Below are 17,651 nucleotides of genomic sequence, written 5' to 3'. Positions count from 1 at the left end.
GCTAAAAAAACCAAATCAGAAATCAGATGCTTGCCTCAAGATTCAAGGGGGTTAATCAGCTAAAATGATGACAACGCAGAAAGGACTTGGGAGTTTGGAATAGAGATGCTGGGTAAGCATAGAAATATGGAGTTTGAGCTGTCTCCTTTAGAGAGAAATGGAAAATGTCAGAAAAACAGCTGATATGTTTCTATAAAAATGCCAGAAACACAGTAACATTGATAGGAGAGTGAACAGGAACAATAAGGCGGTATTCTGATCTGTGCATTCCAGAAGTAAATGTTTATATATTATTAAACAAAAAAATAACAAATAAGAGGGTACTTGAGTGCTGCCAAGAAATAAACTCTCCGTAGCAATTCACTGACCAGAGTGAGCCATCAGAGTCAAAATCCTCTGCCTCAAAACCCCAAAGTAATACCCATCATCAAAGTAATATCCATCCCAAATGGAGGCACTCTCAGGGACTGCAATGAGTTCCTGGGAGACAGAGGAAGGACACCTCCCAAAGGCACAGCAAAATCTTCTATCTTGTGGTGAAAGGAGTTAAATTCAGTTGGCGGCTGGTCACCAGTGGTGTTCCCCAGGGCTCGGTATTGGGGACAGTTCTCTTTAATATCTTTACCAATGACCTGGATGAGGGGATTGAGTCCACCCTCAGAAAGTTCACAGATGACACCAAGTTGGGCGGGAGTGTCGATCTGCTTGAGGGTAGGATGGTTCTACAGAGGGACCTGGACAGGCTGGATCGATGGGCCAAGGCCAGTGGTATGAGGTTCAACAAGGGCAAGTGCCAGGTCCTGCACTTGGGTCACAACAACCCCATGCAGCGCAACAGGCTTGGGGAAGAGTGGCTGGAGAGCTGCCTGGCAGGAAAGAACCTGGGGGTGCTGGTTGACAGCCAGCTGATTATGAGCCAGCAGTGTGCCCAGGTGGCCAAGAAGGCCAGCAGCATCCTGGCTTGTATCAGGAATAGTGTGGCCAGCAGGATTAGGGAAGTAATCATCCCCCTGTACGCAGCACTGGTGAGGCCCCACCTCAAACAGTGTGTCCAGTTTTGGGCCCCTCACTACAAACACATTTTGGTGCTGGAGCATGTTCACAGAAGAGGAATGAAGCTGGTGAAGCATCTGGAGAATGAGTCTTATGAGGAGCAGCTGAGGGAACTGGGGTTGTTGGAGAAAAGGAGGCTGAGGGGAACCTTATTGCTCCCTACAACTACCTGAATGCAGGCTGTAGAGGTGGGGGTCAGTCTCTTCTCCCAGGTAACAAATGACAGAACAAGAGGAAACGGCCTCAAGTTGCACCAGGGGAGGTTTAGATTGGATATTAGAAAAATTTCTTCACGAAAAGGGTTGTCAAGCACTGGAACAGGCTGCCCAGGGAAGTGGCGGAGTCACCATCCCTGATGGTATTTGAAAGACATGTAGATGTGGTGCTTAGCGACATGGTTTAGTGGTGGACTTGGCAGCATTAACGGTTGGACTTGATGATCTTAAAGGTCTTTTCCAACCTAAACGACTCCATGATCTTCGGATCAACAAATCTTCCCCTGGGATTATTAACACCCTCTGCACTACCTATGGAAAAGCACCAGATAAGTACTTCAGGTTAACATTAGATTAGAATTAATCACATCCAAATATACTCATCTAATTGTGTTTCATTAAGATGAATTGTTGGCACTTCTCTGCCAATACTGATTTTTCTTGGGCCCCTCTGGTTCGAGATAAGTATCCATCAGTCCTTTCACTGGTTTGCAGCTGAGCAGAGCAGCAGCTCAGCCACAGTGTTTCACTGGGAATAAATAAGACCCCCATTATCTATATGTCATCAGGGTGTGTGATGAGGTTTTTGGCTGTCCTCTGGAGCACATTCATGTACAAGGATAAGCAAAGCAATTCCATGAGACACCACAAAAGATTTGTTAACATGAATTGCCAGAGCTCTGTGCACAAACAGAGATCTGATCTAGGAGAGAGCTTTCATCGCCTTTAAATAGAGCAGTGTTAGGCATCACTGCTGCCTACGTATGAATGCCCATGAAATGGCTAGGAAGTTATATATACAATTATAATATCCTTTATTTAATGATGTTTCCCCCCTCCAGGCACTGTTCTTAAAAAGAAACCTGATAAGGTGGCAAGAGATGAGTTTGTTTATTCCCCCCCTTCTCTCCCTTTTGCCCTTTCCCACCTGCCCAAAACCACACTCGTTTCCCCAGGAAATAGTGGAGGAGGAAAAAAAAAAAAAAAAAAAAAAAAGGTAATTTATGAAGAACAGGGAGCAGTGCTGGCTTTCAAGCCCAGGTACACAATGCCATGTTTGCAGCCAGCAGCACAGCCCCTTGGAAGATGAAGCTGATCGACAACAGCCTGTGCAGCACCCAGGGGAACTGGGATGCTCCCTCCTCTGCTGCCCTAGCACAAAACAGAGCATTTTAATAAATTATGCCTTGTAGCAGATGTAGTGGACCAGGTCCACGCTATACTCACTGGTGTTTTTCACCAAACTTGCTGTTTATTTTGTCATTCCCAGGTACAGAATGTGAGATTTTTGCCTTTGGCAGTACCCAAGAGTCTTGAAATGAGAAAAAGTGACTTGGTTAATATCAAGAGATGCTTAATGTAGGAGCAAATCCAAGGCTGGCAAGAGCCGTGCTTCCCACAGCCACTGCTACCAGCAGCACCAGCACCTCTACTCAGTCAGACAGCAACAACCCTGCCAACAGCCGATACCACGTGCAGGCAGTTACAGCACTGCAGTAACACCAGGAGGACAACTGGTAAATTTGATGGGTTTGGTGGGATTCTTACCCCCCGCCCTTGAAGGGAAATCTACTATGATCTTTACAGAAAGCTGAAGACAAACTGCTATTAAGTCACATACCACTAAGCATCAGCCTTTTCTCAAGCAGAAAAGTTTCATTCCTTGCCTGAGGATGACCTTGGAAGCAAGTAAGACTGCAGGAATAAGCTTCTCTCTGAAATAACTTTAGATGCATATAGAGTTTATTGCTTTTCATCTGTCTCAGAATTAAGACAGCTACCCAGATTGAAGGACAGAGCAGACAGATAATGTTCAAACATTTCATTACAGACTTGCATTAAGTGCAATTACACTCCTTATTTTTCACTGCATTGGGGAAATAAAGATAAAAGCATGAGCTCCCCTGAAGTCCTTAAGAAACTATTCATACCTGTCAGCAAAAAAGAACACTATAAGAAACCACTGAGAATTTAAGTTCCAGCCATAAATTACACTCAGATAATTTGTACCTCTCTCTGTAAATGCCTAATGAGTACAGAATGCAGTAGCAATGAAGCTATTCTTAACTTTTAACTGCTGCTAGAGGTAGGCAGGAGATTTGTCAATTGGGTACCTTTCTTTTTCCCTTCCCCGTGTAACCTCAAAGCCTCTGGCTGCATTTGTGAAACTCGTTGGACTTCAACACCTGATTCTCCGCACAGGCAAAGCCAAGCTGCAATGTCAGCTATCTTTGGCAAACGGCCGAAGGAATAAATGTTATATGATATAATGTAAAAATAGATAAAATACACTTTACATGGAACTTGACCTCAAAATGTTTTCTTTTGGATTTTATGTTATAAGAATATGGAATATCAGCTGGGTTGTTTTGCAGCTGCATTATTTAATAATTTATTCTGCACGTGAATTTTAAGTACTACTAAAAAATGCACTCTTCATGAAAGTGATCTGAAATCACTAAGACTGTTGATTTTTTAAATAAACTCAGATAAATAAGGAGAAGCAGAGGACAACGACTGCTGGGCTCTACTCTTCCTGTAAGTGAACAGTTCTGACTAAGTTCAGTTTTAACTCTTTCAACCTTTACTCTTTCAAGCCTTTATTGTGCAAAACAAAAAAAAAAAGTGAAATTGTTCTCCCGTCAGTGTTTCTGCAGTCTTTGGTGAGCACGAGCCCTCCCTCGGGAGGATTCACTAGCTCAGTTGCAAGTGCATCTCTGCAGCCTCCAACTGCAGAGCTAACGCAGGCTTCAGCCCACCTCACACCGCTGCAAGTCACAGCTGTGCAGACGCTCCCTCTAAAGCTGCTTCAGGACCTCTGCTCTATGAAGTACTACTCATCTGGTCCGTTTATTTAATCTTCCCAGGAAACTACTCAATGACCATTCATGAAAGACTAGGTTCTGCCACTTAGCACAGTCTTTGTTTTTCAACTTTGCATGTTTTCCCTTTTCCACTGCTAGCTTTTTTACCTGTTCCTTTGTCACAACTTCAGCTGTGAGTGCACAGCAGACTCCTGTGAGCACTGAAATTGCATGCTCCAACTCCAGGTCTGCTAATCACCTTGGGAATTATTAAATTACAAACACAAATGCACAGCTGAATCCAAGGTTTTCTGCACACATAAGCCTGGTTTTTTCCCCTACCTGGGAGGAAATATGGAATCTAATCTATTTAACGCTTTTCCCCTTGGCAGTGGAAAGTATGCTGTGGCACTGGTGTATTGCCTGCATCAGTGACATACCTGTAATGCCAGTATTTACTGGAGACCTTAATTAAATTTGCACTCCTACAGTTTTTTCCATGCTGCGCAATGGGGACTGAGCTCAGTGTGCCTCCGGTGTCCTTCCCTCCCTCATTCTCATCTCCTTCTCCAAAATCTGAGCAATGTTTACACAGCTTCTTCTCCAGCAGCGAGGAAGGGGATGGATTCAGGCTGAAGATGCCTTTTGCAGTGCTGAAGCGAAGCGCTGTGTGATAGAGGGGGGCAGCCACTGATCCCAGGAGGAATAACCCTGGATAGAGAGCCAAAGGAAGGGAGAAGAGAGACAGCTCCCTACCTAGTCACAGGAGGCAAGAGGAATTTTGAGGTCAAAAATGCTCCCAAAGATAATGACAAGTACTTGACAACACTAAAAAAGGCGATCTGGGAGATCACAATAGTATTGCCCACTAGCGCAAGTCATCGTATGTGCTGTTAGTGACACAGAGGGATCCCAGAACAGACTCCTGTCTGAGGCACAAAACCCCTCATGGAACTTCCCCTGAGAAAATAGGAAAGGCAGAACCTTAGGTCAAATACAAAACCGTACCTTGAAGTGACCTAAAGTCACATTGCTGCTTCAAACGCTAATTTGATCCCATTCCTAAAATTCCCTCCTGATCATGTGTTTGGGACTTTTTCTTTATTCTAGCACTTGTGCTCAGCCAGGGGTACAGCCAAGCCCAGAGAAGAATGGCAGTGCTAACATGGAAAGCAGGAACTGGACTGCACACCCAGAGGTTTTTGGGGCAGGGGGAGAGAACAGGACACTCCCTTTGTGGGAGACCTGGGTGAAAAGAACAGTAAATCCACACCCATACAGACAAGTCACATCTATTACACATCAGCTCATCCACAGCTCATCTGTGCGTGCTCTTATCCCATGGTGGGGAAGTCATCTGAATTTTTTCCCCTCCATGGCTGGGAAAGAATAATTCAAGTGAGGGCTTTTTTTTTGTTAACTGAGCTTTTTACACAAGGTCAGACATAAATTGCAGTAAAACTCAACTATATTGGTGTCCAACTGCAAAAACCAAAACAAACAGCATTTGGAAACAAGGCTGATACGATAGATTCCTAGCACCCAACCCAGAGAAGTAAACCAACAGTGAAAACATTACAAATCCAAAGATTATTTTTCTTTCTGATAAACCAGATCCAATAACTGAGTAAACAACAAGTCACATATATTTCCCACTGGAACCAGTCATCTTTGACATGGGCCATTTGTGCTGTACCAGAACCATAAACGCACTTCTGTTACGTTCCTTCTCTTCAGGGAGAGCGACACAGAATCACAAGAAGCCTGTCTTGACATTTTCAAGAGGAAAAGGTCACCAGGCTGATTATTTATAACACCCCTGACACTTTTGTGGCTACCTATTTACTTTGTTTACTTTATTCCATGAAATAACATAAAATAGGTAATAGGAAAATTAGAGGGGGGTGGGAAGGATTTCAAGCTGCTCTCCCATCTCTTCTCTCTACAAAAAAATCCTTATTTATTAGGCAGTGGATCCACCTGGCAATTCTTACATCTCTTCATCTTGAAGAAAACAGTTAATTTTACATTTGTAACACCACATCTTTACTTGTGCTTCGTAAAAAAAAAACCCAAAAAAAACCAAAAAAAGCAAAAAAACACCCTTTCCAGAACTTAATGAAGTAAAGAAACAGCTGGATTGAAAGGCTATTTGCAACCTGAAAATACAAGCTGATGGTATTCAAGAGCAGCTGGCTAAAGAAATCTGTTTGTTCCACGCACATTTCTCTCCAGTCTTCCATGAAACCCAACAAAGCCAATAAACCACAGTTTCTGCCCATTAAGATTGTCGTGAAAGACGGGATAACATCCTAATGGAGACTGATGATTCACAGCCTTAGTGTGAGTTATAGCAAACTGGCCTGCAGTAAGGGATGGATCACTGCATAGAGGCAAAAGCTATCAAGAGCAAATAACTGAAAGCCATACACAAAAAAGTTATTTTAACAGTACAATAACCAGAAACTGGCGATGTCTAAAAGAAAAAATGCAGCAGGTCAAAATGCAACAATTACCTGTTGGTTCACAATAAGCATTTGGACCTGAAGAAAATACCAGAGCTTTGTGGCAATACAACTTTACATACATCAATGCACCACGAAGCAGACAGACCTCTGTCCATAAGAAGAGTCACATACCGTTTCTTCTGTCTGCTCCTAAACCTGCCTGAAGGGTTCCCAGAAATTTTACAAAGAACTACTGGTGTCCAGCCGACAGGTCCCAGACTACCTCCAAGAAGTGGGCTTTGGGAACCAAATCCAGGGCTACCGCTGAGACCCCTGTCTCTGGATCCTCTCAGTTCAAGTTGGCCTGACTGTAGAAGCCTTTTTCTCCCAAACTTTTCCATTCTTTTTGAAATGAAAGAGATTTTTCAAGGCTTCGTCCTTCCCCCAGGTCATGCAGGAGCTTTCACTAGGATCACTGCCAAACAGTAAGGCAAGTTTTAATTCTGGAAATGCCTATGCTCCTGTCTGACAGCCTACAAGCTAGGAAGTATTCAGAAAGCGTGCTGAGGAAAGGTTTTATCCCTGGGTACAAGCAGTAGGAGAGAATAAAACAAACCACCTGCTCCTTATGTCTGCTTTAACTTGATAGGAGAGTTGATACAAAATATGCCCCATCTCCAAACACATAATCTTGCAGTATTCAAATATTTTCCTATTTTCTCTTTTTATTATCTAGAGAGAAACATGTAAGTTAAAACAAATGACCTGTTGAAATTCACCAAAAGCTAAAGCATGTCAGTTTGCTTTTTGGGTATTCTTTGAGGTTTTTTTAATTTAATTTTGACAGTGAACATGATGAGCAGCCCATCACATACAAATGGAAACTGGCAAATGATACAGCATAAAAAAAGTATTGCAAGTAGTAGTATCTATTATGGCTTCTAGGATGGATATTTTATTAACAATAAATATTCAATACCTAAGAAACCAAGCTAAATGAACACTGAAAAAAAACCAGCTATGATTTCACATCCTGTAGTTTTGAATGAAATATGTACTATACTGCGTTAAAAACAGTATCTGTGGGCTTTGCCTTAAAAAAAGCTCCCTGTGCTTCAGAGAAAGGAAGGGATTCATTTCAGGCACAGGTTAGTCACATCCCAAAAATTCCAAGGGGCAGGTTCAACGTCAAAGGAAGTTCTCACACACAGCAACAAAACAGAAACAAGAACATGTGCTTTCAGGTTTCTGAAATCACACTGCACTAATTTAAGGAGAAAAAGGGGAGGGGGCACAAGACAGCTCACATGCTCAAGTTCAGCTTTCTCCAATCTGAGACACTTGACCAGCAAAAAAAAAAACAAACAAAAAAAACCAAAAAAACCAAAACCAGCACTGGAGAGATCCAAGACAGCTTCCTTAAGTATATCCTGTGAACAGAGCACTTATCTCATTTTTCCACTTACTTTTGTTTTTAGAAAAGATTTTGTCATGCTGATCCCAGCTGCCTCTGTAGTTCCATATTTGGATTGATTAAATAATAAATAAGACTGACTAAAGCTAAGAGTTTTCAGTTGAATGAGTAAGCTTTAAATAATTTCTTTCTTAGAGAAACTGGTAGACTTCATGTTCTTTTAATTTCCATTACACACTGAAACAGTACCTCTGTGTTCACAGAATAAACATGATTCATTTCATTCACACCTATTACATGGAGATCTAAGTGTTTCTAATCTATCACTCTGAAAGGTTTAAGTTGCATTATAAGTACGAGTTGCCTTTCAAGCAATCTTTCCTAAAAAGACCTAAGTCACAAACACTCTTTGTACCAGACAAGATAGCTAAAAGGAAAATGTCTCCTATAAACTGTATTATTTTTTACACAAGATACATATAGTTAAAGAACAATGGTTCAAGGTTTAGATTATTTTTTTTAATTCATTATTTAAAAAACGTTCGTGCATGACAACTATTTTGCACACATCACATGCTTAAACACATGCAAAAGATGGAAAACAAATTTTAATTGGAGCAATCTTCTATTTTATCTTTTCTAAAACATTACTTGCAGGGAATGGCAAAGGCAGCTAATTGAAGAATGATATTTTTAAACAGTAACATTATTTCTGCATTATGTTTGGTCCATGTAATTTAATGCACGCCACTCTCCTAGGAAAAGGCATAAGGTAGATGACACTGAGCTTCTTCAAGTAAATGAAGCTGTTTCACAGTCTGAAATCTCCAATCGAGTATTAGCTCAGGAGAGTTCCCACAAGACCAGGACCTGAAACACTTCTTCGGTCACATTAACAGTAAGTTCACCAAGTACTACAGGGATCACTGAATTTCTTGAGACCGAAGGCTTTATATTAATATAACAAAAAAACACGTACTTTTATTTCTTGTAGCAATGCATGCCAATTGCATTAAAACAAGCAAGCAGAAAGTCTGCCAGCAGCCTGCTGGCCTTATGCAATGCCGCGTCTTAGCAAACACACTTTTTTGTTTGGTTGGGTTTGTTTGGGTTTTGTTTTTACTGTACCAAAAGTACTGGTCGTCTCAGGTGATACTACCTCCTTCGCTGGCTGCTCAAGTGGTATCAGTGGTTTAGGATATCTGGATGCTACAATGGATTTTCAAAAGCAAGACAGCAATAAGTCATTATTTAGACTCTTCCAATCAACACTGGAGTATCCACCAGCAAGGAAAGAACGTTTATAAACACTAAGACAACTGGATTTCTCTAGGTTTCGCACCAATTCCACTTGAGTGTTGCAGGCTCTTCTCTGCAAAAACATACAGCAAAGTTGCTGCATTTAAGGAGAGAACTCAGACTAGAACCCACTTTTAAGTTATACGAGCAAGTAAAATTTCAGAATATTTAAGAAAACCAAACCATGAGCAAAGCCTTCTAATACTTAAGTAATATATGCATGGCCCCATCCCAGAGTACCATCTATATTAGCAAGAATAAAATAAGGCTCACAAATGGAGTTTAAAGGAGAAAGAAAGTATTACCAAATTTATTCAAAGTTAAACTTTTATGAAATTTTTTTCTATATAGTTAACGCTACCATAAGACACTATGAGTGTATTGAGATGACAAGACGAAAAATTCAACTTCCCCAAACTACCTACATTTGCAGTTTTATTGTAACTTAAAAAAGGAAGTCCAAATAAATCATATGCCTCCAGTTGAAATAAAGCTTAAACATGAAGGAGCACTGCAATAAAGACATGCGATGTCCGATTGACTAATGCAACACCGTAAATGCTAGAATGAACAATGGAAATGGGATTTTCTACTGCCCAAGAGTATGTTTTGGAGGTAAGGTTTTGTTCATGCGTTTTTTGCTTTGGAGTTTTGGGATTTGGTTGGGTTTTTAACTATACCTTGACTTCTGAAAGCTTTCTTGGGGAATGGGGCACAGCTCTCAATAGTACTTCAGAAGTATTAAATCTCTTAAGTAAGGCACGCCCATGCAGCGTCCAGACCTTCCCATAACTTTGCCAGCATAACGGGCATCCATATTCTTGAGACAGGATGAAAGAAAAGAGAAACTTAAAAAAAATTAACTAAATTTCATAATAAGTAAGAATCAAATCTAGGGATAAAAACAGCATGGAACTCCCACCTCGACCTGTTACTCGACAGAGTAGCTGCAGGGTTCACTTGATCAACCAGCCTCATCTCTGGTCACAAAGTCTACGTAACCACTGGGAGCTGTCAGCAGAGCGAGAGTCCAGCTTTCCCCAGCCAGGCTCCATCCCAGCTCCCTGAATAGGGCAGAAGGCAGAGCCCTGCTCCTGCTCTTCAACAGCGAGGCCTGGGAAAGCCACAGTAGGTTTATGCATCAAGTACTTCAGATATAGAAGCACATGACAGCTAAAGGGACTGATTTCTCCCTCTCTTCACCTCTCTTCAACCAGGCTTAAGAACAACAGTGTCAGAGCAAACAGAAAAAAAAATATAATTCATATTCCGACAAAATGGCATCAATTTCAAGTAAATGGCTAGGATTTAATATTAGTGTCAACTGACACTTAGGGCGAGAAGTCTTTTATAATAGTTTATTTTTATCACAGGTAATAAAATAAATTACATAGATGACCACCATTTGAAAATAGAACAGTTCAATCTGTAGATCTTAAAGAAAACGCTCAGGAAAGTCTGTATAGCATTCTTCCTTCTGCACTCTGGCTTCATGAGAGGGGTCAATGATTTTGGAAAGAAAAAAATGAAATCAGATGCAAAAAGAGTAACAGTATGTGCTTCCATCAGAAACATAACATTTCTTTCATCACTGAGTATTTTTGACTCAGCAGTGAGATTAGCAATAGTCCTGGTGTATGCTGTGATGGTCTAAGAACACACAAGGACTGCCCGCAGGCAGGCTGGTAAGAGTTTGTCATTTTACCAGCTTGACGGGGCACTTCAAACTTGCAAATTAGACGCTTGCCAGCAGTCTGCCAGAAGACCTTTTCCTACAGTAGCAATCAAACACTAGAGTTAAAAAACAATTTCTTGACTTTGGTCACAGCAAGGGAGAGGCGGATGATCTTTTTCCACACACAGCTCAGAGTTCACCTGCGTACACTGGGCCTGTAGAGGAGAGAGGGAGAGAGAACCGTCCCCACCAGGTGCCAAAGCACACCAGCTCCTCCTTCTCCCTGCTCACCAGGCTGGGTGTCCTCCCAAGAAACCTCATACTTCCACTGTGAAATCACTCTTTAAACAAGACAAATAATTCCAGAGGGATCAAATCATGCTTTGTTGCATTAACACAGATTAAGTTCTGCCAAAAAGAGGTATTAAAACCTGAGCAGTATCTAACCCATCACAGCAGGCAAACTGGTTTGTTTGTATGAGCAAGAAGTGTCTTACTCATGCAACAAAAGGAACCTTTTTCATAGGAGGTCATGTTTGAAGTGTCTAAAAACCTCAGAGAAATCTTTTTGTCTTTGATTACGTTTGCAGTCCTATGAATTAACTTTTCTTTTTAAAGTTGTGGAAGCAGGGGCATGGGGGCTCTAACACCCCCTAAGCTATTCCAGTAAACTGAAGAGTTCATAAATGTAACACCAGATCAAAAACCAGAGACATTTCTTCTGACAACAGGTAAGATTTAACTCATCATTGGCTGAAAGCTTGCAAATTCCCACAAGATCTTGCTCCAGCTCTCAGCCCCATTGAACGCATGATGTGGTGCCTTTAACCCACAGCACTAACTTTTTTTTTTAAAAGACAAAGACAAGATACAGTAACTTGAAATTATGGATACTTTTCTACCAGAATGCACCAGTTTGGGCAGATTATTTATTAAACTATGTATAGTACAACATCCCAGTGCCTTCAAAGAGAATCTAGCTAGAGACTGCATTCTGCAAGAACTGCAAATTAAACTAACAAAATCAGCTGTCAAGACTGCATTGCGACTGGGTTTTTGCATGTTTTCCAGTTAATACACAACTTCAATAGGCAGAGAAACAAGCAATTACACTTCAGAAGGCCTTTTATTTAGTGATCACATCACAAAACCCTTCCATTTAAAATATAAAATGCAACTTCATGCTTTCAAGGAATTGTTCAATCGACACGCATTATATATTAAAATATATATATGCTTATATACACAAAAATATATATTGTATATAAGTATAAAATACATATTGTGTATATATATTATGTATATGTACACAAAGATGGGGAAATAATAATTGTTTTCCCATCTTTGCAACAAAATATGGGAAAGTAACAGATTCTCTCGCTACCAAACCTGAGATTTCTTAGAAGCCCTGGACAGTCATTGTGTTAGTATGATTAATGGAAAACGGTTACATCTGGGTTCAAGAATATTTTAACCCAGCACAGATAAGAACAACAGTACCCTTAGAAGAAATAAGGATATAGGCTGCCCAGGGAGGTGGTGGATTCACCATCCCTGGAGGTGCTTAAAAAAAGGGTAGATGGGGCACTTAGGGACATGGTTTAGAAGTGGCTTTTGTCAGGGTAGGTTAAAGGTTGGACTTGATGATCTTAAAGGTCCCTTCCAACCTCAGCAATTCTATGATTCTATGAAATATGCTAAATTTAATATTTCTTATCTAAGCAAGTGAAACCCTTCGGTCTTTTTCCTCCTTGTTACTGGGCCTGCTGCACTGCCTAGAAGTGCCTTCATGAATCATTTCACAACATACACTGGAAACTAAAGGTAGAAAACCTGAATATAAGAGCCTTAAGAAAGAAGTCACACTTTCTTTCTAATACCAGTCTTTTATAATGGAAAATTGCTATAGAAGGTCAGAGGCATTAAATTATTCTCATTATTGCCAGTAAGATTTTTTTTTTTTTACACTTTCACCTCCCCCATACAAGAAATGAACATGAAGGAGGATTTGACTGTCTCTTGCCAACAAAACTAAACCCTGAAACAGGAAAGCTGAACTATTGCACTTAAAATGAATTGGCCTACTTGCTACTTCAGTGTTTCTGTAACTATGAGAAAGAAAAATACAATATCTCTAAGGAAGTCCACATGTATCATTCTCCATCTGGTGTGGCTGACATGCCTACAAGAAACACAAGCTGAAATTTAAAAACTTTGTTTCAAACCTCCTCCTGGGAAAACGTGAGAACTTACTCGCCTTTCCAAGATTGGAAAGGGAAGGAAAAAAAAACAAAACCAAAAAAAAGACTTTAATGAAGAAGGAAAACTAAATAACTAAGTCCAGGTGAGAAAGTCTTGCAGCTGTCTTCAAAAAGAGCAACTTAGTGGTATTTTGACTAAATTTTAAGATAGTTAGAAAGAGATAGATTATAGTCTAAAACCAGGACAGTTATCAAAATATCTTCCAGGAACCATTACGTCAAGATTCAGTTTCATAGCCTTCCCCCAGAATCTTCTGTGCAAACCCCATCCACTCATTTAAACTCAGGCTCCCAGCTTCACAGCCATCCTTTATCACGAGCTCACAGATAGAGCTCTGTCTTCTGACTGATGCATTAAAACAGACAGAAGAATCTGAGTGTTTATTAAAAAGCTAAACTGTTTAAACCAACTGCTAGTGCTCAGCATCTGGAAGCTCTAAGAGTCCAGACAAAAATATCCAGGTAAGACAGGTGACAAAGTGATGGCAGGACACTTTCCAAGCCATCCCGTCACAAACCTCTCCCCACCTACAGCTTTGGCAACTACAGCGCAAACAGATGTGTTAAGGTTCAAAAATGCTTCAGCGACTCACCTAACTTACAGGTCAACAGCTACGACTCACCTACCTGAGGACCGTCCTTCAGCGTAGCAGCCGCAGCAAAGGATGGGTTTCCCTGCAGCCTCTGCCATTAGCGGAGGCCACAGATAGTGTGTCCTGTCATATTTCGCGCTAGGGCAATTAGTTGATGGAACTGCATCCTTCTGGTGGTGGGCCTGGGAATGGGCTGAGGAACAGGCCCCATTTGGTTCTTGATGTGCCCAGGTCTCCCCATATTGCTGAAAGCTTCCCCTAGCTGACATGGGGTCTGTTAGGGCACAGAAGAGGTAGTGAAGGAAGAAGGTCAAAACTTAACCCAATAAGGACTGCATTAAGAAGGGTACGGACTAAGACCTCCCTTTCCATATAGAAGTATGAAAAGATCATAGGCATTTCACGATTGAGGAGAAACTGATTTTCTAGACTCAAACAGGACACAGGAATTTACTCAGCAGGTAGACAAGTGAATTGGAAGGTTGTATTTGGATCATTTTCATTGGAAATCAACACAAGAGTGAAACTATAAAGAATGAGCTACTGGGACCTACAGCACGCTGCCACCAAACAAGAAGAAACCCAACATCTCTAAAACCATTTTGTCTTGATTGCGCTCAGCAGTTGTAAAAATCAAAAGTGACACTAGTAGATTGGAGAAAGTACTTGCAAAGCAGGCACAAATACCTCTCACCCCCCATCTGCTACTCACAATCAGAACCTGCGTACCTAGTTACATCATTCCTACACAGTCACCATTTCAACAGCTGGGAAGAACAAACATGCAAAACATTATCTAACTATAATAAAGCATGTGAAGTACATAATTATCAACATCTAGCCCAGAAATCATGTCATTTTCTTCCTAGTGCAGCCCTTCCATTAACTTGTGTCTTCTTCTGGCACTCTATAGTGCTGAGAGAGATGATAATACACATCCGACACACCTCAAGAGCCTGGCTTTACATTCACTGCCTTCCTTCATGTAAAATCTGAATTCTGTCAGTGTCAGCCCTCTACAGAAAACAGCTACGGGCAATGCTTCCCCCCAGGGACTTCTGACACTACCATTCCCTTCCTCAGCCCAGAGCAGCTCCACACATACACACCAAAAAGGATCCAGTGCTATGGTAGGTGCATCTAATGAAAGCAGAGCACCTATTTTACCAGCGTTGAATGATCTTGTGCTGTTTCCTCTCTTGTTCACTTGATTTTAGTTCTCCAGAATACCAGGGAATGTACACGAGGTATGCACTATATTTTTAAGATTATTTTTTTTTCCTCTAACTTTTATTCAACAGACTTACTAGAAGCCCTTCTTGCTTACAGTTTCTCATTTTCCATAACACATGAAGAAATATAAATTCTTAGAGTTAAAAGCTGACAGCTGTTATCATGCTGCAGTCTGGTAAAAAAAAAAAAAAACAACCACAAAAAAAAAACATGAATGAATGGAGCTGGCTAAAAGAAAAGGTTATTTTTGAAAAAGTCTTATCAAGCTACTGTTTGAGCAGATCAAGATTCTGATTCCAAGGACCAAGGTCTGGTGGCATTACAACACTTTGTGCAGCCCTTATCTCTGAGGATACAAAGCCCACAAGTGAGGTTTTGTTGAAATGATCTCTCCAGTGTGACAATTGCTCACAGTTTCGGGGACAAGTGAATTGCAGTTTCCACTACTGAAATAAATTAGCAGTTTACTAATAAACAGTAAAGTCTCTAAACTCAAACTAATGCTGTTGTTACTCTGTCTTCTAAATCCTGAATTATCAGAAAGTCACAGTATTTTACAGAAACTGACTTTCCCACTACAGTTAACAACAACTGAGCAACAAGATATTAAATAGGACCATCTGTTTAATTATCTCTGTATAAACCTTGAGACGTTATACTGAAATGCATTTTAAAGTCTGATTTTGATATCCACAACATGATCCTCCAGGTACACAGCAGCACTGCGAGCAGCCCAGTTTCAACTGAGCAATAACTGCTGATAGAAATACTCACACAAAAACCTCGTGGCAAGAGCCCTTCAGAAGCACAGAAGGATTTATTTATGAAGAGTATTAGTTGTTAGTATTCAAAAGTTAGTGTCAAGTTACAGCTCAAAGCACTATGTTGGAAAACACATACAACCGATTCACACTCTGCAAAACAGCAGCGCTGCTCCTAAAATGAACCGTTTAAGTAAACTACTCTGGCTGTGACTAGAGACACTGGTGTTTATATCCAAGTGTGCTACAAACAAAACCAAAGAGGTACCTGCAAAGGCTCTGTCTCTTCACGAAAGCAGCATTCCCACAGCCGACCCCTGGAACTGTTCTCTGCCCACCACAAGGTTTCTTCCAGACTTGTACAGAAGAGCCACAAGGCACAGAAATGCCCTTTCCAAGGGCACGCTACTATCAAAGTCACAAAGAGGCCTAGATCAAATACACACTGATCTCTTAAGTACATGCTATCATCTTCATTGCAATAGGGATTGCAAATTACAGCTAAGCATCAGAACCAGAAGTACCGAGGTTGCAATTAAGAGGATTTGGTTTTGTCAGGTTTTGATTTGTTTAAGGAAAATTGTCAAAGAAAAACTGGCAAGAACAGTTGGATCAGGCACGCACACACAAAAAAAAAAATCACCGTGAATTATTTTAACTGATGTTGCATAGGAGTATATTCAGAGATACACCTATAAACCTCCCCAGAACATAAACACCTTCCTGCAATCGAAACCAACACTTCCAAGAAGCAATGCCGGCAAGCAGGAAAGTGTAATTCATGAATGAGTTCCCCGAGTAACAGCAGCCCGGCGTCTCTTAAGAGGTCTGAAAATCAATTTACTGCTGCCATAGGGTCAGGAGGATTTGAGGAGAGACACACTTTTCTACTCCCATCCCGAAAAATGGCCACCCGCGCCTCTCCGAAACTCCTCGTGAGGCGACCAACACGCCGGGGATTTGGCGTGGTGGGTCGTTTTAAGTTCTGAAGGTGCTGCGGATGCTTCTGGAAACGAAAAATTGAGGCTGTGTGCCTGACCTGCACCCGATTACGCTGAAACACAGGGGCACACGCCTCCACATGCCTTCCTTCTCCCGCTGGAGTTCCACGCTCGCCCCGAGGAGCCGCTTGGGCGAAGGCGGGAGGACCCGCCGCTGCCGAAACTTCGGGGGGCTCCGTCCCCGCAACCGGCCCGGCCACCCCACCCCACCCCACCCTACCCTCAGCGCGGCCCCAGGCGGGGAGGGAGGAATGGATGGAGGGAGGCGGCGGGCCGGGGTCTCCCCGCTCACCTTGGGCGATGGCGATGGACTCGAAGCGGTGCAGCTCCCGCAGCAGGCAGCTCCGCTCGGTGGAGTGCAGGCTGTAGATAAAGTCGCGGGCTCCCTGCGCCGTGTTCAACGCCTCCATCGGCTCCTTCTTAGGGTGGGTGCCCAGAGACCGCCCGGCCACCGGCGGCGGCGGCGACGACCCCCGCGGGAGGAGCAGCCCCGCGGAGCCGCCTCGCAGGCTGCCCAGGCGGCGGCGGCAGCAGCAGCGCGGCGGACCCCGCAGCGAGCCCAGGCAGGAGGAGGGGGCGGCGGCGGGGCCCGCCGGCCGCCCCAGCAGCAGGGCGGCCCGGCCGAGCCACGCCGACATGGGGCAGGGGAAGGGCGGCGGCGGCGCTCGGGCCGCCACGAAACGGGAGTTCCCCGGGCCGCGCTCCTCCTCCCCCTCCCGCCGACTCGATTTCACGGGGGATCCGCCAAGCCGGTCACCGCTCCCCGCCTGCTGAGGCGGCTCCGCGATCGCTGCCGGCCGCCTCAGCCGCTGGCGCCCATGGCCCCGCGCCGGCGGCAGGGCGGGGCGGCAGGGGCGGCTCCGCGCAGGCGCAGGGCGGTGGCGGGCGGCGGCGC

At 42.8% G+C, this 17,651-nt stretch overlaps 1 protein-coding gene across 2 annotated transcripts in view; it reads right to left on the bottom strand.

Annotated features, from left to right (window-relative positions):
* TMEM65 (transmembrane protein 65) overlaps positions 1-17,600 on the bottom strand; it is a 35,376-nt gene extending 17,776 nt beyond the window's left edge. Inside the window, exons 1-2 of one of the 2 annotated variants that reach the window (XM_054193427.1) lie at positions 17,049-17,600; positions 13,796-14,035 (exon numbers count right to left, since the gene is read on the bottom strand). In XM_054193427.1, coding sequence (XP_054049402.1) covers positions 13,796-14,035; positions 17,049-17,394 — 586 coding nt within the window. In that variant the 5' untranslated portion in view covers positions 17,395-17,600. The remainder of the gene's footprint in view (positions 1-13,795; positions 14,036-17,048) is intronic. The other variant, XM_054193428.1, reaches the window with a different exon arrangement.
* Between the last annotated feature and the right edge of the window lie 51 nt (positions 17,601-17,651).

The sequence above is a fragment of the Rissa tridactyla genome, chromosome 2, assembly GCF_028500815.1.
Source record: "Rissa tridactyla isolate bRisTri1 chromosome 2, bRisTri1.patW.cur.20221130, whole genome shotgun sequence".
Taxonomy (NCBI): domain Eukaryota; kingdom Metazoa; phylum Chordata; class Aves; order Charadriiformes; family Laridae; genus Rissa; species Rissa tridactyla.
The sequence above is the reverse complement of the archived record's forward strand: the minus strand, read 5'-3'. Positions and strand labels throughout refer to the sequence as shown.